This window comes from Pseudophryne corroboree, chromosome 9 (assembly GCF_028390025.1).
Source record: "Pseudophryne corroboree isolate aPseCor3 chromosome 9, aPseCor3.hap2, whole genome shotgun sequence".
Lineage (NCBI taxonomy): Eukaryota > Metazoa > Chordata > Amphibia > Anura > Myobatrachidae > Pseudophryne > Pseudophryne corroboree.
Genome location: NC_086452.1, coordinates 325,526,895 through 325,552,757, shown reverse-complemented (window position 1 = coordinate 325,552,757; position 25,863 = coordinate 325,526,895). Strand labels below are relative to the sequence as shown.

General features: G+C 47.9%; 1 protein-coding gene across 1 annotated transcript in view; it reads right to left on the bottom strand.

Moving 5' to 3' along the window:
* The window catches only part of TAB1 (TGF-beta activated kinase 1 (MAP3K7) binding protein 1), a 249,235-nt gene that overhangs the window by 126,635 nt on the left and 96,737 nt on the right, over positions 1 to 25,863 (bottom strand). Inside the window, exon 3 of the mRNA XM_063940500.1 lies at positions 23,886 to 24,039. Within this exon, the coding sequence (XP_063796570.1) occupies positions 23,886 to 24,039 (154 nt within the window). The remainder of the gene's footprint in view (positions 1 to 23,885; positions 24,040 to 25,863) is intronic.

Genomic DNA, 25,863 nt, shown 5'->3' with positions numbered 1-25,863 from the left:
GGAAATCTGAAATTTCTTTTCAGGGTTTGCCCAAACTCCCTCAAAGAGAGTATTTAGCTCGTGAGGAGGGAAAGTTACATTAATTTTCTTTTCCTTATAAAAATAAGCCTTCTCCTGAGGTAAAAGAGGGGCTTCCGTAACTTCCAAGACCTCCTTTATAGCAACAATCATGTATTGAATGATTTTTGCCAATTTAGGATCTATTCCTCTTGAATCACTAGTGTCGACACAGGAATCACAGTCCGTGTCGGTATCAGTTTGTACTATTTGTGCAAATGGTCTCTTATGTGACCCAGAGGGGTCTCCTGTGGATGAAAAGGCAGAACTATGAAAAATCACATCTTCCACTGATTTTCTCCAGTTTTCTGCATGAGACTCAGACTTATCTAATCTCTTACTGATATGATTCACACTATCACGTAATTCTTTCACCCATTCAGGCTCGTGGTGTGCCGGCAGCGCCACCACATTACAACTCTGTGTCCTTAAAATGGCTCCCTCAGGGGAAGAGCTCCCTGCCTCAGACATGTCACACACGTGCACAACCACACCACAGACACTCCGGGACTTATAGGGGACAGACCCACAGTAAAATCTGTCAGAAGGACACAGAAGGATTTGCCAGCTCACAACCCAGCGCCAGTGATAAAACCCTTGTGTAACACAAAAATGCCCACAGACCTGTAGCGCTTTTATAATGATAAATTCACAATACAGCACCAATTTTCACTGTGCCCCCCCGTTTTGCACCCTGATACTTGTTCAGAAGTGGAGGAGGACCAGCATTCTTCTCTGCAGCTTGCTTGGAGAGAAAATGGCAGTGAGCAGTGTGCTGGCTGACTGAGGAGGAAGCCCCGCCCCCGTAATGGCACATTTCCCCTCAGCAATTTCAATACTAATTTTTATACTGGCGAGGGTAGGACTGTGCCTCAGCAACTTATAGCCCCTTATTAGCCAGTTTTGATTAGGTTTCATGCTGCCCAAGGCGCCCCCCCCCCCCCACACACACGCCCTGCACCCTGCTGTGCCTGTGTTGAAGGGTAGTAGTGTTCACTCTAGGCTGTTTTAGCAGGGCGCCGCGCCCTGCCCGTTTTTTAACAGGCAAAACCCGCCCTGCTCCTTTTGCGGCGCCCTGCTAGAACAACCGCCCGCTCCCTGCCCTCCCGGCGTGTATAGATGACGTGCGCATGCGCGCGGCATCCATTCACGCATTGGGAGAGGGCTGGGGGAAGCCCAGCACCGACGGAGGTGCTGGGCACGCCCCCAACAGTGACGTCGCCGGCCACAGACGCTTTCTATAGTAGCGTCTGTGGGCCGCACCGCCCCCTAAAATGACGGAGGCGTGGCCACGCCCCCTAATTTGCGTGGCCGCACCCCCCATTTCGGGCGCACGCGCACATGTGCCCCCCTGAGTCCGGCGCCCTGCCCCTTTTCACTCCTAGAGTGAACACTAGGGTAGCATGGCGCGCAGCGTTCCCGCCTGCTGCGCGGTACATTTTAGCCGTCACAATGACTGAAGATCCTCTCTTCTGTACACTCACCTGTCTTCTGACTTCTGGCTTTGTAAGGGGGGGTGTGGGAGTGAGCACATAGCCGCAGCTAGTGTTCAGTACCCTTCAGGAGCCAATGGTGTCCTGTCAGTCAGAAGCAGAGTCATGAAACTATTCAGAAGTTGGTTCCTACTTCTGCCCCCTAAGTTCCACGAAGCAGGGAGACTGTTGCCAGCAGTCCTCCCTAAAAATAAAAAACCTAACAAAGTCTTTCAGAGATACTCAGTATAGCTCCCCTGGAGTGCATCCAGTCTTCCTGGGCACATTTTCTAAACTGAGGTCTGGAGGAGGGGCATAGAGGGAGGAGCCAGTTCACACCCTTGAAAAGTCTTAAAGTGCCCATGGCTTCTGCGGAACAGTCTATACCCCATGGTACGGAAGTGGACCCCAGCATCCTTTAGGACGTATGAGAAATTTGTTTAATTCCTTTTATTTTTTATTAATACTGTGGGTGTCCCTGTAGACTGAACAAAATGTGACTAAGATTGTATGAATGGGTATTGGTCGACTCAACTTAGGTCGACAGTCATTAGGTCGACATGTATTAGGCCGCCAGGGGTTATAGATCGACATGATCATTAGGTCGACATGTACTAGGCTGACAGGTCAAAAGGTTGTCACGGGTTTTTGGACTTTTTTTAGTGTTGTTTTCTTCGTAAAGTGACGGGGAACCCCAATTAGTGCACTGTGGGGGTAATTCCAAGTTGATCGCAGCAGGAAATTTTTTAGCAATTGGGCAAAACCATGTGCACTGCAGGGGGGGGGGAGGGGCAGATATAACATTTGCAGAGAGAATTAGATTTGGGTGGGTTATTTTGTTTCTGTGCAGGGTAAATACTGGCTGCTTTATTTTTACACTGCAATTTAGATTGCAGATTGAACTCACCACACCCAAATCTCTCTCTCTCTGCACATGTTATATCTGCCTCCCCTGCACTGCACATGGTTTTGCCCAACTGCTAAAAAATTTCCTGCTGCGATCAACTTGGAATTACCCCCTGTATCCCCTCACATGGCTCGCTTTGCAGGTTACCGTTCCCAATTGTAGTCAGGTTCCGGTATGAATGGTCGACAATGTTAAGGTCGACAGTCATTAGGTTGACCACTATTGGTCTACATTGACATGGTCAAATGGTCGACACATGAAAAGGGTCAACATTGATTTTTGGACTGTTTTCGGTGTAATTTTTTCGTAACATGACCAGGAACCCCAATTAGTGTACTGCGTCCCCTTGCATGGCTCGCGGCTGCGGGCGAGGTTACTGTTCCAAATCGTAGTCCACGTGGATGGTAAAGTATGAAAAAGTTAAAAATCTATTGTTGTTTTTTCTTAAAAAGACCATGTCGACCTTCTCACCATTAGTGAGACCATTAGTGGTCGACCTGAGTGTCGACCTTAACATTGTCGACCATCTGAATGGATACATTGTAGTCCACATGGATCGTCAAGTATGGAAAAGTCAAAAAAATGAACAGAAGCGTGAAAAACTCATGTCAACCTTTTGACATGTTGACCTAGTACATGTCGACCTAATGCATGTCAACATTCAGTGGTCGACCTAATGACTGTCGACCTAAGCTGTGTCGACCTAACGACCGCATCCCGTATGAATGTGCTTCCTTTAATGCTACCTGTATATAAACAGGCACTGTTTATATGTGTTTTTTTAATTAATGTACAATTGCTTTTGCACACACTGTACATTTGTTTTATTTTAGTTCTCTATTTCTTCTTTGTGTATACATTAAATACGTCTCATATCATGTAGACAGAACCCTGCATCCTAAATTGGGAGTCCGTCTGCATACCAAGCAGCCCATTCACATACAACTTGCTATAGTGGGAAACCAGTGAGGGCAACATGAGTCCTAAAGAAAAATAACCGAACCAGGGCCTAAATAACTGGCACATACTATACCCAAACATGTCTACTAAATCTTCCTTAAGACCAGTCCTATATACTCAAGATGATCTTCCCAAGTCTTACTTAAAATGGTGTTAAACCTGCACACTTTGCCTTCAAGCGTGCAATAGAGATTAGCACAATTTAATAAGAAATGACAATTCGCACTACTCTTGAAAATTTTGCCCAAATAATGAACTTGGAAAATAACATGAAAAAGTGGGGTAACATACCTAGATCCCCTAAAATGACATCTTTGCCAGCAGAATCATATAGAATAGTGTTAGTGGGCATAAGGAAAGGTACTGTAATGGTTGATTTGTGTTTTGTTTTTAAAGTAAATCAATGTAAAAATCATACGAATTTTGTTTAATTACAAAGGAAATTAATGAAAAATGCACAAAAAAGTAGAAATAAGGGTGACTTGTGGGTAATTTGAGGACACTTATAATTTTTTCCCCCCAAACATCTTAAAAAAAAAAAAAAATGTAAAAAGCAATTATTTTTCTTTATTTAAAATTTTTTTTTTTTTTATTAGGTAAACCATATAAAATAACAGACACCAATATAGTCATATCTCAAAATAACAGATAATAAACAGAGTGAGCGGAAGACCCGTACACACAAAGGCAAAAAAAAAAGGAGAATTATGGTAAGACTTACCATTTGTTAAATCTCTTTCTGCAAGGTACACTGGATTCCACAGGGAATAACATTGGGGCGTAGAGTTGGATCTTGATCCGAGGCACCAACAGGCTAAAGCTTTGACTGTTCCCAGGACGCACTGCACTGCCTCCTCTATATCCCTGCCTCCAGGCACTGGAGCTCAGTTTTGTTAACCTATCCAATGCAGTAGCAGGTAAAAGAGAAGATAGTAGTTAACCACAGAGAACCACATTCTCACGACAGGAGAAGGTACCAGCGGCTAATGCCATACAAACCCAAAAAAGCTAAGCGCGTCAGCATGGGCGCCCAGTGGAATCCAGTGTACCTCGCAGAAAGAGATTTAACAGTGGTAAGTCTTACCATAAATCTCCTTTTCTGCAGCGGGGTACACTGGTATTCCACAGGGAATAACATCGGGGATGTCCTAAAGCAGTTCCTCATGGGAGGGGACGCACTGTAGCGGGCAAAAGAACCCAGCGTCCATAGGAAGCATCCTGGGAGGCGGAAGAATCAAAGGCATAGAACCTAATGAACGTGTTCACTGAGGACCAAGTAGCCGTCTTGCACAATTGTTCTAGGGACGCGCCACGGCAGGCCGCCCAAGAAGGTCCAACAGACCGAGTAGAATGGGCATTGATAGCAGCAGGAACTGGGAGACCAGCCTGCGCATAAGCTTGTGCAATCACCATTCTAATCCATCTGACCAAAGTTTGCTTATTCGCAGGCCAGTCACGCTTCTGAAAACCAAAAAGGATAAAGAGAGAGAATCAGTTCTCTGAAGAGAGGCAGTTCTCTTCACATAGATACATAGAGCCCGTGCCACATCCAAAGACCGCTCTTTGGAGGACAAACCAGGAAAGAAAAAGGCCGGTACCACAATCTCTTGGTTAAGGTGGAAAGACACCACCTTAGGTAGATAACCAGGGTGAGTTCTAAGAACCGCACGGTCACAGTGAAAAATCAGAAAGGGTGACTGACAGGATAAGGCACCCAAGTCTGATACCCGTTGTGAAGAGGCAATAGCCAGCAAAAATAAGACCTTAAGCATAAGCCATTTAAGGTCCACAGACTCAAGAGGTTCAAATGTAGACTCATGTAGGGCATTCAGAACGACAGACAAATCCCAAGGAGCCACAGGAGGGACATAGGGAGGCTGAATGCCTAAAACACCCTGAGTGAAAGTATGAACGTCAGGCAGAGACACAATTTTTCTCTGAAACCACACTGACAAGGCTGAAATATGAACCTTGATGGAGGCCAGACGAAGGCCTAAGTCCAGGCCCTGTTGCAGAAAAGCAAAAAGTTTGACAGTACTGAACTTGTATGCATCATAATTCTTAGCAGCACACCAGGTAAAGTAAGAATTTCAGACCCTATAATAAATCTAAGCCGAAGCTGGTTTACGGGCTTTCAACATAGTTTGAATGACCGCCTCAGAAAATCCTTTGGCCATCAGGAGTGAAGCTTCAAGATCCACGCCGTCGAAGCCAGTCGGCCCAGATCCTGGTAGACACAAGGGGCCTGAACGAGGAGGTCTGGGCGTTGCGGAAGTAGAAGAGGACGCTCTATCGAGAGACCCTGCAGGTCTGAGAACCAATGCCGTTTGGGCCACGCTGGAGCGATAAGAAGTAGTATTCCTCCTTCTTGCTATCGCCCCTGTGCGTATAAGACCTCGTAAACCACAACGTCAAGCTCCATGGTTCGACAACAGTGTTAGTGAGCTCAAGAAAAGGGGGCGTAGACTGGAAAGACGATGGAGGAAGACTAACCTAGTGGATGACAAAATAAAACTAATAAAGCATAACGAAGAATATCAATCGACAATCACTCGTAAGAAATCACAGTTCCTGTCAAATGAGATCACAGCAGCAAACAAAAGGCCAAGCTCAACTTTTCCGCACAGTGGAGATGCTTTGCAAGCCAGCATGTCTGCAGACTGATGAAACCCTCTCCCAGGCAAGATGCAACGAGTTTGCAAATTTCTTTGCAGATAAAATATCCACATCCGAGCTGGAATTTCCACAGTGCCATCAAAGGAGTGCCAAACTACAAAGCCTGCCAATATAAGCTACCTGCCTTCATGGACCAGCTTTGACCCAGTGGATGTAAAGGACACTGCTGAAATTGCTCGGATTTTGCGTCCCACCACCTGTGATCTGGACCCTGCATCAACCAAGCTTCTAATAGGTTGTATGGATATAATTGGTCCTGTCTTTGCAAAAATTGTTCAATGCTCTTTGCAGACAGGCATTTTTCCTGGACCCCTAAAGGAAGCAATTGTTAGACCGCTTCTTAAAAAACCTAATTTAGATCCCGACTGCATGACCAACTACAGACCGGTATCAAACCTTCCTTTCCTAGGAAGGGTTATTGAGAAAGTGGTTGCAAATCAACTGGAAACCCGCCTGACAACACATGATATTTATGATCCATTCCAATCAGGATTCAGGAGAAGTCATAGCACTGAAACAGCCCTGGTGTGTGTGTTAAATGATCTACTGATGGCAAGAGACATAGGTGACTGTTCAATATTAATCCTTCTGCATCTCTCGGCAGCATTTGATACCGTGGACCATGGGGTTCTGATTGAGCGACTGATACATTTCTGTGGTCTGGATGGCACAGTCCTAAACTGGTTCAAATCATTTCTCACAGGCAGGTCACAGAGAGTATCGTCTGGATTATACTCATCACCACCAGTGCCATTGCCATGTGGTGTCCCACAAGGTTCAATACTATCCCCCATGCTTTTTGCAGTATACATGCTCCCATTGGGCGAAATAATCAGGCGCCATGGCCTGGTCTACCACTGCTATGCAGATGATACACAACTGTACTTGTCCTTTGCTCCGGGCACTGATAACCCAATAGCAACCCTAAATGGCTGTCTAGCTGAGCTACAGGAGTGGATGAGCGCCAGTTGGCTGCGACTGAACCCGGATAAAACAGAGGTCCTTATGATACGACCGCAACATCAAAGGACAAGACTGCAGCATAGCCAACCAACTGGACTTACACTCTGGGATTCAGAATTACAGACCAGTGATCGTGTGCGGAATCTTGGCGTTGTCCTGGATGGTGGCTTGACACTTAAACATCAGATATCAGCCACAATCAAATCCTCATTCTTTCACCTGAGAAACATAGCCAGAATCAAGCACTTAATTCCCTCAGATGATCTGCCAAAAGTCATACATGCATTTCTATAATCTCGATTAGACTACTGTAATGCCATCTACCATGGTCTCCCAGCAAAAGAATTGCAACGCTTGCAGCTGGTGCAAAACACAGCTGCCAGGCTGTTAACCAACCAGCCCTGTTCTAGCCACATAATACCCATCCTCTAATCCCTTCACTGGCTTACTGAGTTTCAAAGCACTATATGACCAGGGCCCAAGGTACCTGAAGCAGCTTCTGACCCCATACTGCCCCACTCGATCACTGCGATCTGTAGATGAAGGACTCCCGTAATTCATCTGGGGGGGGTCGAGCTTTTAGTCATGCGGCTCCGACTCTATGGAACTCACTTCCCCGCACAGTGCGAGAGGCCCCAACTATAGAATCCTTCAAAAGTAGACTCAAGACTTTCCTGTTAACTCAAGCATTTCCATAATGTCCCTTTTAGTATCTTCATGCTTCTGTATTTTATGAAAATGTACTTCATTATTTTCTATACTATATTATGCTATGTATCTGTTAAGCGCCTTGAGTCCTATTGGAGAAAGAGCGCTATATAAATAAAATTATTATTATTATTATTGCTTGAACTTCCTTATTACCCTGGGCAGGAGTGACACTGGAGGGAACACGTACTGCAGCCGAAAGTTACATCAAATTGCCAGTGTGTACACAAACGCTGCTTGAGGATCCTTTGTCCTTGCTCCGAAGACCGGAACCTTGTGATTGTGTCGAGACGCCATCAGGTCTACATCTGGTAGGCCCCATTTGTCCACTAGGAGTTGAAAGACTTCTGGATGAAGGCTCCACTCTCCGGCGTGTATGTCCTGACAACTGAGGAAGTCCACATCCAGTTGAGGACCCCCGGAATGAACACTGCTGATATGGCTGGCAGATGGCATTCCGCCAATTGAAGAATCTTTGACACTTCCAACATTGCCATGCGGCTTCGAGTGCCGTCTTGATGCTTTATGTACGCCACCATGGTGGCATTGTCCAACTGTACTTGAACAGGCCTGTTCTGTACCAGAGGCAGGGCAAGCTTCGGAGCATTGAACACTGCCCACAATTCCAGAATATTTATCGGGAGGAGAGATTGCTCCCTGGTCCACCGACCCTGAAGAGAGTGTTGCTCCAACACTGTGCCCCAATCCCGCAGACTGGCATCCGTCGTTAGGAGGATCCAGTTGGAGATCCAGAAGGGACGACCCCTGCTCAATTGTTGGTCCTGTAGCCACCAGCTCAGTGACAGACGAACCTCCGGAGTCAAGGATATCATGTGAGAACTGATTCGGTGAGGCAGGCCATTCCACTTGGAAAGGATAAACCTCTGCAGAGGGTGGGAATGAAATTGAGCGTACTCCACCATTTCGAAAACCGACACCATGAGGCCTAGTACTTGCATCGCCGAGTGTATAGACTCTCTTGGGCGAGAGAGAAAGCATCGTATCCTGTCCTAGAGTTTCAGGACCTTCTCTGGAGACAAGAACAAACGTTGGTTGTGTGTGTCCAGGAATGCCCCCAGGTGCACCATGTTCTGAGCATGGACCAGTGAGGATTTCTTCCAATTGATGAGCCACCCATAGTCTTGTAGGAATTGGACCGTCAGTTCTAGATGACGGATAAGAACCTCTGGGGAGTTCACCAGGAACAGCAAGTCGTCCAGATACGGCAGGATCCTGATGCCTTGATGACGGGGAACGGCAGTCATGACTGCCATGACCTTGGCGAAGATCCGAGGAGCTGTGGTCAGTCCAAAAGGCAAGGCTTGGAATTGATAATGTAGGTTGCCAATAGCAAACCGCAGATACCGCCGATGCGACACAGCAATAGGTATGTGCAGGTAAGCATCCTGTATGTTCAGGGATACCATATAGTCCCCGGGCTCCAAAGCCAGAACAATAGAGCGAAGAGTTTCCATACGAAATTTGGATACCTTCACAAATTTGTTCAAAGACTTGAGGTTGAGAATGGGCCGGGAGAGTTTCCATTCGGCTTTGGAACTGGGAACAGCGTTGAATAGTACCCCCTGCCCCTGTGAGACAGAAGCACTGGCACTAACACTCCTGTGTCCAGGAGGGATTGTACCACCAAATGTAGAGTTTTTGCTTTTAACGGATCCAAAGGGATAATTGTCGAGCAAAACTGGTGAGGGGTACATGTTTTGAAAGAGATGGCGTATACGTGAGTGATGACTTCCCTCACCCAGGCGTCTGAAGTGGTCTGTAACCATACCTGGGCGAACCGCAGAAGTTGGCCTCCCACCCTGGGGTCCCCCAGGGGGAGGCCCGCTCTGTCATGCAGCAGGCTTGTCTGGTTTGGAAGCAGGCTGACGGGAGGCCCAAGAAGGTTTAGGTTTGGGCCTAAAGGTTTTGGAAGTGCGAGCCTGTTTCGGGTACGCCTGACCCTTTGCTTTACTTGGAGGTCAAAAGGAACGAAAGGAGGTACTTTTAGCCTTCGGAGCCGAAGGATTAGTACTTGGCAGACATGCAGACGCTAAGTCAGCAACAACCTTGTTCAAATCTTCCCCAAACAGTATGTCTCCCTTAAAAGGGATCACCTCCAAGGGGTTTTTAGAGTCCAGGTCCACCGACCAGGACCGCAACCACAGAATCCGGCTAGCCAGAATGGATGTAGTAGACACTTCGGCCGCCAAAACACAGGCATCAGAGGCTGTGGTAATATATGAAAGACACTGTCTGGCATTATCAGAAAAATTCGGATGTACCTCTGCCTCAACAGCTTGAACCCAGGCTTCAATACCTTTTGCAGCCCAAGAAGCTGCTATAGTGGGTCTATGTATGGCACCCGCAAGAGTGTAAATAGACTTCAAGCAACCCTCTACACGCTTATCCGTCGGTTCCTTCAGAGAGGTGATGGTAGTGACAGGCAGAGTAGAAGACACCACAAGACGACCTACATGCGAGTCCACTGGTGGTGGGGTTTGCCAATTTTTACTTAACTCTGCAGAGACGGGCTAACGAGCTAGCATCTTTTTAGACAGGGAGAATTTCTTTCCTGGAGACTCCCCGGATTCCTGACGTATGTCAACTAAATGGTCAGAATGTGGCAAAACTAATTTAGTAACCTTCTGACGTTTGAACTTATCAGGTTTCTTAGACGTATCTGGAGGGTCTGTTTCGTCATCTGAAGAATCAGTTTGATAGCCTCCAGTAGGTCAGGATAGGTAGATTCCTCATCAGAAGCATCTGCATCAGTGTCTGATGGATCAGTATATACCCCATCTTCATCGGATGAAGTATCCGAAACATGAGTGGATTGTGAGGAAGAAATGGCCTGCTTAGATGACCCTTTGGTTCTAGGAGGGCGAGGGTCAGGCTTTTGGGTAACCAAAGACTGATTTAACTGCTGTAACTTAGTCGACAGAGCATCCGCCCATGGCGGATTTACGACAGGGACAATATGTGATTGTAATGGCACAGGAGGTCCCACAGGGGGCGTAAGTCTCATTACTAGCGTAGTCAGTAAATTAGAAAAAGCAGCCCAAGGTGGGTCTTGGTGTGCCACCGGTGCTGCAGACTGACTGAGGGGTACAGAAACCTCGGTACCTGGACCCTCAGCTGGAATATTTTCCTCAGATAAATCCGTAGCGTCAGCACTGCATAATGCAGGATCAGCCACGGATCTCCCACCCTGTGTATCAGACATTATTTGAAAACGTAGCCTTAGGGCGTAACAGTACAATATAGCCAGACACAGTACCTGACAAAAAAAACCCTGTGGAGTGTGACTGCAAATGCAGAACACAGAGGATTAAAGTGGTATATGGTGACTGAAATACACAGAGAAAAATACAAAATAGTATATCCTGTGAAACACATATGTATATATGGCACTTACCATTCTGCACGTCAGGGTACAGAATATAGGGATAGCAATATGTGTGAGATACACGGAATAGGAACCACACAGCAGCCATAGGCAAACACAGTCACATGTACAATGCAGAGATTATTACACACAACAATAAAACTGCACTGGACTAGTAATACTACATAAAATTATGTATGTATACAGATATACATCCAGTGTTAACTGTGCATTGTTATATCACAGAATACTTGTACTAAATATTCCTGTAGTTATGCACTTGTTCTTAACTAACACTGTCTAAACGACATGTAAGTGTCCTGTAAATGCAGAGCGCTGATGAGGCAGGCGGCTTTACAGAGGAGACAGTGACCAGCAGTCCCAGAATCAGCTCAGCTCTGTGTAATGGCGCCCAAACGCTGACAGGGAGTGAGGGAGAGAAAGAGCTGCAGCACCATCTACAGCAGATGTTCCAGGCGGGAGCATCTGCTGTAGATGGCGCCTGGGGGAGGGGCTACAGGTGAGCGCCTCATCCCCTCTGCTGGACTTCACCACCGGGTACTATGGAGCCTCTAATAAACAGATTTTAGTAAATCCGACCTGTGCTCCTTGCCCTGGTGGATATAGTGGGGACCCTGAATGGCCAGTGTCCACACCAGCGGCGAGGTCCGTTTCCGCCTGGGGGACCCTCTTACCTCCTCCCTATCATGCGGCAACGCGATCCCAGAGAGCAGCGGCAGTGTGTGTGCCTGAAGTACCCGGCAACCAGGGCGCGGGAGTATACAGCGCCGCTGGGGGAGGTGAGGTAGCAGCAGCATGATATGTCAGTATGACATATAGCATCAAGTGCCTATGCCGCGGCCCTTAAAGTCTTCTTTCTTCTCAGAAAAGCTCTTTTCAGGGCTGCCTAACGCAGCCCTCCCTGTTAGCTGCCTGCACTGCAGGCACCAACTTACAAACTGAGCTCCAGTGCCTGGAGGCGGGGATATAGAGGAGGCGGAGCAGTGCATCCTGGGAACAGTCAAAGCTTTAGCCTGTTGGTGCCTCGGATAAAGATCCAACTCTACACCCCAATGTTATTTCCCTGTGGAATACCAGTGTACCTCGCTGCAGAAAAGTATTTTAATACCTGCCGGTAAATCCTTTTCTCGTAGTCCATAACGGATATTGGGGGAAAACTCGTACGATGGGGTATAGACGGGGGTCCAAAGGAGCCAGAGCACTTTAAATTTTTTCAACTGAGTGTGCTGGCTCCTGCCCTCTATGCCCCCTCCGCACAGGCAGTTATAGGTAAAAACGTGCCCGAAGGAGAAAGGACATATATGAGAGAAGGAACAGGATAACAAAAGGTGGTGAAATTTACATACCAGCACCCCACTAACATAGGACAACAAGCAACGGCTGGCAACAACAACAGCAACAGCTGAACAGGTAACTATAGAACAAGAACCTGCCGCACTGAGGCGGGCGCCCAATATCCCTTATGGACTATGAGAAAAGGATTTACCGGTAGGTATTAAATTCCTATTTTCTCTAGCATCCATAAGGGATATTGGGTAAAACTAGTACGATGGGGACGTCCCAAAGCTTCCAGAACAGGTGGGAACGTGCGGAGACTGCTGCAGCACCGCCTGGCCAAACTGGGTATCCTCTTTGGCCAGGGTATCAAACTTGTAAAACTTCACAAAGGTGTTCTTCCCCGACAAGGTAGCAGCTCGGCATAGTTGCAAGGCCAAAAAAGCGGGTAGTCAGCCCACAATTATAGAATATACAAAAACAGAAAGGGAAGGCTGCGCTCTTAGTTAAATAATATAACAAAGTTTACATTAATCATAAAAGATGTTAAATATAGCAAGCTTTTGAGAAAACAATATCATTGGTATCAGATATATTTGTGTCCTATTATAAGTCAGGATATGAGAAGTCTCTCACTAGAGATTTTGCTTTGGAGGAGTCCATCCTTATAATTCCCCTGTATTGTTAGGTAAGTATGTGTCCAATTGGTGACAGTTCCTTTTCAGGAGATGAAGAATATCCAGGAGGTGGTATATTAGCCAATTCACCGTTAGAGGCAGTATTATGATATATTTCAGTATATGCAATACGGTGTATAAAGTCCTCCATAGATCAGTAATAACCGGATTCTTCTCCAAGCCGATATGCACCGCACAGACCAGGGGATGGTTTGGTTCCTTTGCTTGAGATCCTGACTTGGACTAGCACCACACCTAACGTATTTCGCTGCCCAGCACTGCAGCTTTCTCAAATGTCTATCCACACCAGCCTGCAGGAAACATAAGAAACGTCCCAAATGGAACTCTGCAGGTGGATATGTGCGTTCCCCGCACCGAGAGACATATCTCCTCCAGATATGATTATAGTGTTTTGACGTCACAGGTTTCCTGGCCTGAACCATGGTAGCAATAACCTTCTTGGAAAAGCCCTTGTGAGCTAGGATATTCCGCTCAACCTCCATGCCGTCAAACGAAGTCGCCGTAAGTTCGGGTAGACGAACGGTCCTTGTTGAAGAAGATCTCTTTTGAATGGTAGAGGCCAAGGGTCTTTGACGGACATGTCCAGGAGATCTGCGTACCACGCCTTTCGAGGCCAATCCGGGGCAATCAGAATTGCCTGGACACCTTGATTCCTGATTCACTTGAGCACCCTTGGGAGCAATGGGATCGGAGGAAACATGTAGACCAGCCGGTAAGACCAAGGTGACGCCAGTGCGTCCAATGCCCTCACCTGATGGTCCCTGGTTCGCAAGCAATACCAGGGAAGTTTCTTGTTGAGATGAGAAGCCATCATGTCTATTTGTGGACAACCCCACCGGTCGATGATATGCTGGAACACCAGGATCATGACGACTCAGGAAGTCCGCCTCCCAGTTGTCCACACCCGGAAAGAAGATTGCTGACATTGCTCTTGCATTTCTTTCCGCCCAGAGTAGTATCATTGACACCTCTCGCAAGCAGGCTCTGCTTTTTGTACCTCCTTGTCGATTGATATATGCCACCGCCATGGCGTTGTCCGACTGTACCTGGATTGCATGATCCTTAAGCAGAGGAGAGGCTTGAAGTAGAGCATTGAAGATCACCCAAAGTTCCAGAATGTTGAGTGGAAGAAGGCTTTCATGGGCTGACCACCTGCCCTGGAACTGCGCCCCTTGGGTGACAGCTCCCCATCCTCTCAGACTCGCATCCGTCGTGAAGAGGGTCCAATCCTGAATCCCGAAACTCTGGCCTTCCAGGAGAGTGGAGGACTGTAGCCACCACAGGAGGGAAATCCTGGCCTGAGGTGACAGCTGAATCATCCAGTGCATCTGTAGATGTGAGCCGGACCACTTGCTCAGAAGATCCAACTGAAATGTTCTGGCATGGAACCTCCCATCTTTCCTAACAATCTTATGCAAAGATGTACGGACACTCTAGTAGGTCGAAGAACCATGCGGACCATCTCCTGAAGTGTTTTTGCCTTGTCCTCTGGTAGAAACACTTTCTGGGCCACAGTATCCAGCAATATCCCCAGGAACAGGAGCCTTTGAGTTGGCTCCAGGTGGGACTTCTGTAAGTTCAGGATCCACCCATGGTCTGACAGAAGATGGATGGTGCGGTCCATATGGAGCAACAAAAGCTCCCTGGATCTTGCCTTTATCAGAAGATCGTCCAGATAAGGGACCACATTGACCCCCTGGACCCGGAGTTGAAGCATCACCTCCGCCATCACCTTTGTGAATACCCTCGGGACTGTAGACAGGCTGAAGGGCAGTGCCTGGAATTGGAAGTGATCGTCCAGAAGGGCAAACCGCAGGTATGCCTGATGAGGCGGCTAAATCAGAATATGGAGATAGGCGTCCTTGATATCCAAGGAGACCATAAATTCCTGTTCTTCCAGGCCCGCAATCACTGCTCGCAGGGGGAGTACTGTCGAACTCCAGCTTGTAGCCCTGAGAAACGATCTCTCTGACCCAGGTATCCTGGCAGGAAGTCTCCCAGACGCGGCTGAAGTGACGCAGTTGAGCTCCCACCTCGAGAACCCCTCAGGGTGAGTGGGCACCGTCATGCTGAGGCCTTTGTGGAAGCAGCACCGGTGGACTGTTCCTGAGAACTGGTACTTGCAGGTTTTCTGGACAGACGGCCCCGGATAGGAGCGTCTCGCAGGCGGGGCCCCTGAGGGGAGAAACGTGGATTTTCCAGCAGTAACTTTGGAAATCAAGGTATCCAATTCAACCCCAAAAAGCCATTCCCCCAAAAAGGGGAGGTATTCCACACTACGTTTGGATTCCACGTCCGCAATCCACTGACGCAACCACAAGGCCCTGCGTGCCGACACTACCATGGCAGAAGTCCGAGCATTAAAGTTCCCCAGCTCCTTGAGGTAATCACAGAGGACACGGGTAGTGTCCTGAAAGTGCTTCAGGAGGGTAACCATAGTAACTAAGGGCATATCCCCCTGAGAGGCCACCCTGAATTTGAGTGGCCCAAGAATGAATTGCATGGGTCATCCAACAACCCGCAATGACCGGTCTTTGTGATATACCGGCTGCCGTGTATATAGATTTTGGGGTAGTCTCTATTTTCCCATCCCCAGGATCCTTCATGATAAAGGAGCCCGGGGCGGGCAGCACCGCCTTTTTAGACAGGCGAGAGACTGAGACATCCACCCCAGGGGGTTCCTCCCAAAATGTTCTGCCTTCAGGAGCAAATGGGAAAGGGCGCAAAAAATAGGATTTTAATACCTACAGGTAAATCCTTTTCTCTTAGTCCGTAGAGGATGCTGGGGACTCCAAAAGGACCATGGGATATAGACGGGATCCGCAGGAGACATGGGCACACTAAAAAGACTTTGACTGGGTGTGAACTGGCTCCTCCCTCTATGCCCCTCCTCCAGACCTCAGTTATAGGAACTGTGCCCAGGGGAGACGGACATTTCGAGGAAAGGATTTTTGTTAAACTAAGGGCGAGAGACATACCAGCTCACACCACAAACACACCGTACAACTGGATCAGCAGGAAACCCAGATAACAGTATGAACTAACAACAGCAACAAGCTGAATATAACCGATACACAAACTTCGTGTAACCGAAAATAACTAGTATCAATACAACTGCAAGGAACAGTCCCCAGCATCCTCTACGGGCTAGGAGAAAAGGATTTACCAGTAGGTATTAAAATCCTATTTTCTCTTGCGTCCTAGAGGATGCTGGGGACTCCAAAAGGACCATGGGGTCTATACCAAAGCTCCAGACCGGGCGGGAGAGTGCGGACGACTCTGCAGCACCGATTGAGCAAACATGAGGTCCTCATCAGCCAGGGTATCAAACTTATAGAACTTAGCAAAAGTGTTTGAACCCGACCACGTAGCTGCTCGGCAAAGTTGAAGTGCCGAGACCCCTCAGGCAGCCGCCCAAGAAGAGCCTACCTTCCTGGTAGAATGGGCCTTTACTGACTTCGGCAACGGCAGCCCAGCCGAAGAATGAGCGTGCTGAATCGTATTACAAATCCAGCGTGCAATACTCTGCTTGGAAGCAGGATTTCCAATCTTGTTGGAAGCATACAGGAAAACAGAGCCTCTGTTTTCCTAGTAAGAGCCGTTCTGGGGACATAAATTTTCAAAGCTCTTACGACATCAAGAGATTTTGGGACTGCCACAGCATCCGTAGCCACAGGTTGATTTATGTGAAACGAAGAAACCACCTTCGGCAGAAAGTGTTGACGAGTCCTCAATTCCGCTCTATCCACATGAAAAATCAAATATGGGCTCTTGTGAGACAAAGCCGCCAATTCGGACACTCGTCTGGCAGACACCAAAGCCAAAAGCATGACCACTTTCCAAGTGAGAAACTTTAACTCAACCCTTACGCAAAGGTTCAAACCAGTGAGACATAAGAAACTGCAACACCACTTCAAGATCCCACGGTGCCAAGGGTGGCACAAATGGAGGATGGATATGCAGCACTCCCTTCATGAAAGTCTGAACCTCAGGAAGGACGGCCAATCCTTTTTGAAAGAAAATAGATAAAGCCGAAATCTGCACTTTGATGGAACCCAATTTTAGGCCTGCATCCACGCCTGCCTGCAAAAAATGGAGGAACCGACCCAAGTGAAACTCCTCCGCAGGAGCTGCTTTGGTTTCACACCACGACACATACTTTCTCCAAATACGGTGATAATGTTTTGCCGTGACCTCCTTCCTAGACTTAAGGAGAGTGGGGATGACCTCCCCAGGAATACCTTTCAGAGCTAGGATTTGGCGTTCAACTTCCATGCTGTCAAACGAAGCCGTGGTAAGTCCGGAAACACGCAGGGCCCCTGCAGTAACAGGTCCTCTCTTAGAGGAAGCGGCCAAGGATCTTCTACTAGTAATTCCTGAAGATCCAGATAACAGGCCCTCCGTGGCCAATCTGGAATGACGAGTATTGCCTGAACGCTTGCTCGTCTTATGATCCTCAACACCTTTGGAATGAGAGGAAGCGGAGGGAACACATACACTGACTGAAACACCCACGGAGTTACCAGGGCGTCCACTGCACAGGCTTGGGAGTCCCTCGACCTGGAACAATACATCGGAAGCTTCTTGTTGAGGCGAGACGCCATCATGTCTATCTGAGGAATTCCCCAACGCCTTGTCACTTCTGCAAACACCTCTTGATGAAGAGCCCACTCTCCTGGATGGAGATCGTGTCTGCTGAAGAAGTCTGCTTCCCAGTTGTCCACGCCCGGGAGGAAGACTGCTGACAGAGCGCTCACGTGCTGTTCCGCCCAGCGGAGAATTCTTGTGGCCTCCGCCATTGTCGCCCTGCTCCTTGTTCCGCCTTGGCGGTTTACGTACGCCACCGCTGTTATGTTGTCGGACTGGATCAGGACAAGGAGACCCTGAAGAACGTTCTTCGCTTGCAGGAGGCCATTGTAAATGGCTCTTAACTCGAGAACATTTATGTGAGACGAGATTCCTGGCTTGACCATTTTCCCTGGAAACTTCTTCCTTGTGTGACTGCGCCCCAGCCTCGAAGACTTGCATCTGTGGTCAGCAGGACCCAGTCCTGGATTCCAAATCGGCGTCCCTCTAGAAGGTGAGAACCTTGCAGCCACCACAGGAGAGAAATCCTGGCCCTGGAAGATAGACTTATTTTCCGGGGCATGTGCAGGTGAGACCCGGACCATTTGTTCAGCAGATCCCACTGAAACACCCGGGCATGAAACCTGCCAAACGGAATGGCTTCGTAAGCCGCAACCATCTTCCCTAGCACTCGAGTGCATTGATGAATTGACACTCTTGTCGGCCTCAGAAGCTCCTTGACCATGGTCTGTATTTACAGAGCTTTGTCCGCCGGAAGAAACACTCCCTGAAGCTCTGTGTCTAGGATCATGCCCAGGAAGGGCAGCCGAGTTGTCGGGATCAACTGAGACTTTGGCAAATTTAGAATCCAACCGTGATGTCGCAGAACAGACAGGGAGAGTTCCACATTTCTTAACAACTGTTCCTTTGATCTCGCCTTTATCTGGAGATCGTCCAAGTACGGGATAATTGTGACCCCTTGCTTGCGAAGGAGTACCATCATTTCCGCCATTACCTTGGTGAAAACCCTCGGGGCCGTGGACAGCCCAAACGGCAACGTCTGAAATTGGTAATGACAATCCTGCACCGCAAATCTCAGGAAGGCCTGATGAGGAGGATATATCGGGACGTGTAAGTAGGCATCCTTTATGTTGATTGACGCCATAAAATCCCCCCCTTCTAGGCTGGAGATCACAGCTCGAAGAGATTCCATCTTGAACTTGAAAGTTTTCAAGTATGGATTGAGGGATTTTAGGTTCAGAATCGGTCTGACCGAGCCGTCCGGCTTCGGCACGACAAAGAGGCTCGAATAGAACCCTTCCCCCCGTTGGGACAATGACCCTCTGTTGACACAGCTTTTGTATTGCAGCATTTACTACTACTCTTTCTGGAAGAGAAACTGGTAGGGCCGACTTCAAAAAGCGGCGGGGGGTAACTCCTGAAACTCCAGTTTGTACCCTTGGGACACTATGTCTAAGACCCAAAGATCCAGGGCCGATTGAAACCAGACCTGACTGAAGAATCGGAGACGGCCCCCCACCGGCACGGACTCCCGCAGGGGAGCCCCTGCGTCATGCGGTGGACTCGGTAGAGACGGGTGAGGACTTTTGGTCCTGGGTGCCTGATACGGCAGGCGACCTCTTTCCCCTTCCTCTACCCTTATTAGGCCGAAAGGACTGCATCTGATGATGGGGCGCCTTTTTCTGTTGTGTGGGAACATAAGGAAGAAAAGATGACTTACCTGCAGTACCGGTAGACACCAGGTCAGCAAGGCCGTCACCAAACAAGACACTACCTTTAAAAGGGAGAGCTTCCATATTTTTCTTGAAGTCGACATCAGCATTCCATTGATGAATCCACAGCGCCCTCCTGGCCGAGACCGCCATGGCATTGGCTCTTGATCCCAAGAGGCCAACATCCCTCGCCGCATCCTTTAGTTAATCTGCAGCGTCCTTGATATAACCAAGAGTCAAAAGAATGTTATCCTTATCAAGGGTATCCATATCAGAAGCCAAATTAACAGCCCACTTAGCAATAGCACTACTCACCCATACCGACGCCACAGCAGGTCTGAGCAATGCACCAGTATTCACGAAAATGGCCTTCAATGTCGTCTCCAGCTTGCGATCCGCCGGATCCTTGAGAGCAGCCGTGTCAGGAGACGGAAGCGCCACCTTCTTGGACAATCGGGATAGAGCCTTGTCCACATTGGGAGACGACTCCCATTTTTCCCTGTCGTCAGAGGGGAAAGGATATGCCATAAAAATTCTCTTGGGAATCTGCCACCTTTTGTCAGGCGACTCCCAAGCCTTTTCACAAAGAGCGTTCAGTTAATGAGAGGGGGAAACTTCACCCCAGGCCTTTTCCCTTTAAATAAGCAAACCCTTGTGTCAGGAACAGCAGGTTCCTCAGAGATATGTAAAACATCTTTAATAGCCAAAATCATGTACTGAATACTCCTAACTACCCTTGGATGCAAAGTAGCCTCATTGAAATCGACATCGGAATCAGAGTCTGTGTCGGTATCTGTATCTGCCATCTGGGTAAATGAAAGACTTTGTGACCCTGAGGGGGTTTGTACCTGAGACAAAGCATTCTCCATGGATTTCCTCCCTGTTTGTGTCTGAGAATCAGATTTATCCAGCCTCTTAGACAATAAAGCCACATTTGCATTCAGTGTACTCAACATATTCACCCAATCAGCAGTCGGCTGTGCCGACAGAGTCATTCCCAAATCCTTTTCTGCGCCCCCAGTAACGTCCTCCGGGGAGGAACACTCAGCCTCAGACATTTCGACACGTAGTACCGACACACCCACCATCACACCGGCCAAATCAAGGGGACAGACCCACAGGGAAGCCTGTAGAGAGAAACACGGAGGGAGTACGCCAGCTCACACCCCAGCGCCCATATACTACAAATAAATAATATACGTGGTTTGCGCTGTAATATAAACATAAAAAGCACCAAATTGCATGCCCCCCCCCTCCCCCCCCATTTTGCTCCCTTGTTACTTGTAAGGAGCTTCGGGGCCAGCGTCTCTGCAGCGGCTGTGGAGAGAGAAAATGGCGCTGGTGAGCTGTGCGGCTAAGCCCCGCCCCTTCCCGGCGCACTGTAGTCCCGCTCAAATTTGAATTTTTTTAGACTGGCGGGGTAATGTATACGGTGCCCGAATCTGCCTATGCCAGTGCACACAAAGCCTTCAGTAACTGCTGCCCAGGGCGCTCCCCCCCCAGCGCCCTGCACCATGTATCGTTGGTGTGTGTGTGGGAGCATGTAGCGCAGCTCTACCGCTGCGCTGTACCTCCGTCACTGAAGTCTTCTGCCGTCTGAAGCCTTCTGTTCTTCTAATACTTACCCGGCATCTTTCTTCTGGCTTCTGTGAGGGGGGTGACGGCACGGCTCCGGGAACAAGCAGCTAGGCGCACCAAGTGATCGAACCCTCTGGAGCTAATGGGGTCCAGTAGCCTAAGAAGCAGAGCCTTTGAACTAAGAAGAAGTAGGTCTGACTTCTCTCCCCTCTGTCCCACGATGCAGGAAGCCTGTAGCCAGCAGGTCTCCCTGAAAATAAAAAACCTAACAAAAGTCTTTCCAGAGAAACTCTGTAGAGCTCTCCTAGAGTGTGTCCAGTCACTCCTGGGCACAGAATCTAACGAAGGTCTGGAGGAGGGGCATAGAGGGAGGAGCCAGTTCACACCCAGTCAAAGTCTTTTTAGTGTGCCCATGTCTCCTGCAGATCCCGTCTATACCCCATGGTCCTTTTGGAGTCGCCAGCATCCTCTAGGACGTAAGAGAAACTTTTTGTACACTTGGGGGTAAATTTACTAAGGTGGGAGATTTTTAGAACTGGTGATGTTGCCCATGGCAACCAATCAGATTCTACTTACCATTTATCTAGCTGCTTCTAGCAGATAATAGATATAATCTGATTGGTTGCTATGGGCAACATCACTAGTTCTAAAAATCTCCCACCTTAGTAAATTTCCCCCTTGGTATTTTTTGTCTGGATTTTTCCAGGCCTGTTTGAATAAGTCATCTAACTCTGTAGAATCAGGGAAAGGGACATTAGGCTTGTTTTGTACAAAGAAAAACGACTGCTAGAGGGAGCTTTAACACATCCCTTATAGCAAAAATGAGAGGTTCAATACCTGGAGCAGCATCGGGATCCCCACTAACGGGATCCAGGTCATCCCCATCATCCTGTATATCATCATCTGTATCCGATAGCATAGCAGGTAAACAGCGCTTCTGAGGACCTGCATGAGAGAGGGGGGCTGTGCATCTGCCCTAGCAGCTAAATCTGCAACAGCTTGTTGTAGAAGCTGAGTTTTCTGCACATTAGCAGTGAGCTGGGATGACATATCAGACATCATAGTCTTAAGAGACCCTAACCAATGGGCTCTGGACCCTCTCTCCCTCTCTGAGTTGTGAAGATTGACTACATTGTTCACAGGAAGAGAGTCAGTAGATAATGGAGAGAATCTGGTGTGACTTATACTGCACAGCTGGTGTTTACCCATAGTTCACAATAAGCACAATAACATACACACACAGACAGTTACAATGCAGGCCTACTGTATGTGAGAGGAGACACAGATGAGAGAGAACACCAGCACACCCTGAGCTGCACAGCCCTAATAAGGCTGTCTGCTCCCTAAAACACAGTAAACACTAACAATTTTAGTCCTAAATAGGATCAGGGTAGTGTACACAAGCGGCTCTCCCCCTTTGCTACACACTGTACCAGATATCCAGCGTGGCTGAGGAGTCAGGAAGCGCTGTGTGTGCTGTATATGGCTGCAGTAAGCCGAGGAAGGCGCAAAAACGCCTCAGGTCCCGCTCTGAGGTAGCTCCGCCCCCTCCAATGGCGCCGGAGTTACATACATATAGTATACTGGCAAAAGTCTCCTTTTTAGCTTAAAACATGACACAAGCACTAGTCAAGCCCTTCTGTGCCAGTTCTACATGGGGGATCTTAATGGGTCCCCCCGGGAGGGTCCCGAAAGCCGCACCCGTGGTTAGCCGCACTTTGAACCGGGGGACCCACCTAGCGGGGCCCCCGGTTTGTACTCACCACTGATGTCACCTTCAGGCAGCGTTAGGGGTGTGCGGCGTGCTGCGGCTGTGACAACCAAGGCGCAGTGCCCCGCTGAACAACAACCCCTCAGGACGGTGGTCCTGCAGCGGGGAAGCGACTCTGCACCTCGTAAGGGCGGTGACCGTCCCCCGTCTAACTCCCACAGTGCAGGTATGCTGTTGCCCAGACAGCATACCGAAAATAAAAGTTTCAAAGAAAATGAAGAGAGCTCACTGGAGCTGCAGAGATGTGCATCCTCTCCTGAGGGCACCTTTTTCTAAAATTGCCTGTGGGAAGGGGCATAGAGGGGAGAAGCTAGCATACCCAGTTGAAGAAATTTAAAGTGCACCAGCTCCTTTGGACCCCGTCTATACCCCATCGTACTAGTTTTACCCAATATCCCTTATGGATGCTAGAGAAAATATTAATTTTTAAAGCTGTGATTCAAGTACAGAAAAAATAAAGAGTAATGGCCTAAGCAATTATTTTTCATTTAAATACTTTCATTAAATTTGGGGTGTATAAACTAATGAAAAAGTTGATTTTGGGGTACTTTGAGGTCACTTTTTTTTTTCACCCCAAAAATTACATGTAATTGGTCCAATTAGGCTAATTGAAAACTTCCAAATGCCTGACCAGTCATTAGAGGGTGTCCAATGGGTTCTGATGCAAGTCCTGACATTTTCCCTACCTCTGCACCTGCTCGGGGAAGAAGGGGGATGGGGGGCACACAATCATTATTTGCAGATGCCACATATTTTAGGTGGGGATATGTTTAAATAAAGGAAGGTTGTAGAGAATGAGTTTTTAAAGAAGAGTTTATGGATGGCATACATAATTCTGTTGGATAAGTGGCTTTTGTTTGCCTATTATCTAGAAAAAAGGTTACTGCAAAGGCTAACATGGTGCTGGCTTTATTCATAAAGAATGGTATCAACTCATAATTATGTCTGTGGGAAAATACTGAATTCATAGGTCATGCCTGCAACATGGGTTACACCTTTTACAGGTGAACAATCATAGTGAATAAGTAGCAAAATGTCAACATCAGGAAAGAAAAAGGCCACTATATCAGACAATCTGTACTTTTTGTCAGCTAACTTATTAACCTTTCACTCACCTGTAACAATACTCTCTGGACCTCTGCATCAGTAACGTCAGAGTGCAACTGCCCCAATAGTAGTTCTGCTGACAACCGCTGACCCACAAAGTTAGTGGCTCTGGTACCATCATATCCATTGAACACGCCGTATAGATAAATATTATTCTCTCCCCTGCAGAGCAAGATAGGAAACCATTACAATGCATCTTTCAAAACAAAGGGTAGCACGGATAGTGTGATGGTTAGCATTACTGCCTCACAACACTGAGGTCATGGGTTCAATTCCCACCACGGCCTGAGTGGAGTTTATATATTTTCCCTGTTCTTGCATGTGTTTCCTCCGTGTACTCCGGTTAACTCCCAAAATAAAAAAAATAAATTGGTAGGTTAATTGGCTCCTGACAATAATTATCCCTAGTGTGTATGAGTGTGTGTGATAGGGAATATGATTGTTAGCTCCACTGTGACAGGGACTGATGTGAATGGCCAAATATTCTATGTAAAGCGCTGCAGAATATGTGTGCATAAATTACTGGTAAAAAATAATAAATAAAGTCAGATGGCACAGCACTCCAGAGAACATACTTCAAAAGTCTACACAGGTATATCCATAATGAACCATTTGTAACAGTAGTACGGAGGCCATCATATACAATGATAATAAATCATACTACAATGATGAGAAAGGAAAGGAAAGAGGAAAAATAAAAAAGGACCCCCCCCCCCCCCCCCAAAGCCGAATCATTATGAATAGCTCATTCGCACAGAGCTTGACGGACGTTCTTTATTTTAAGAGATATGAATGCATTGTAATACTCATGATACCGGTCATCCAGCTTCATGAAATAAGTGTTACAGATATGTCCTGCTATAACGTTGCTGCGTACCGCATAGCGGGCGCCATGCAACTCGCGCCAGCTCCTTGCGCTATAACTCCCGTTATAAGATGCGTTGTAAATGTGACGTCACGTTATAATTGTAACATGCATTCTACTTTCTGTCCACCAGATGTCGTTTTTCCTAAACTCTATGGCGAATGCCTCAAATAGCCAACGGACTCTTCGTAGCGCTACCTGCTGATTGGCTGACGGGTTCGAATCCTAGCGGGACCAGAATTATTTATTTTTTGGGGAAAAGTCAGAAAAAAAAATGCGTGGGGTCCCTCCTCCAAAGCATAACCAGCCTCGGGCTCTTCGAGCCGGTCCTGGTTCTAAAAATCCGGGGGAAAAACGGACAGGGGATCCCCCGTATTTTTAAAACCAGCACCGGGCTCTGCGCCTGGTGCAAAAAATACGGGGGACAAAAAGAGTAGGGGTCCCCCGTATTTTTTACACCAGCATCGGGCTCCACTAGCTGGACAGATAATGCCACAGCCGGGGGTCACTTTTATACAGTGCCCTGCGGCCGTGGCATTAAATATCCAACTAGTCACCCCTGGCCGGGGTACCCTGGGGGAGTGGGGACCCCTTCAATCAAGGGGTCCCCCCCCCAGCCACCCGAGGGCCAGGGGTGAAGCCCGAGGCTGTCCCCCCCATCCAAGGGCTGCGGATGGGAGGCTGATAGCCTTGAGAAAAATTACAGAATATTGTTTTTTTCCAGTAGTACTACAAGTCCCAGCAAGCCTCCCCCGCAAGCTGGTACTTGGAGAACCATAAGTACCAGCATGCGGGAGAAAAACGGGCCCGCTGGTACCTGTAGTTCTACTGGAAAAAAAATATCCAAATAAAAACAGGAGACACACACCGTGACAGTAAAACTTTATTTCACACATGTCGACACACATACATACTTACCTATGTTGACCCGCCGACCGGCACGTCTCGTCTCCGACGATCCGGGGTACCTGTGAAAAAAATTAGGCTCACCTGATCCAGGGTCCGGGAGATAATCCACGTACTTGGCAAAAAAATAAAACGACAAACCCGTGCCAGCGGACTGAAAGGGGTCCCATGTTGACACATGGGACCCCTTTCTCCGAATGCCGGGACCCCACGTG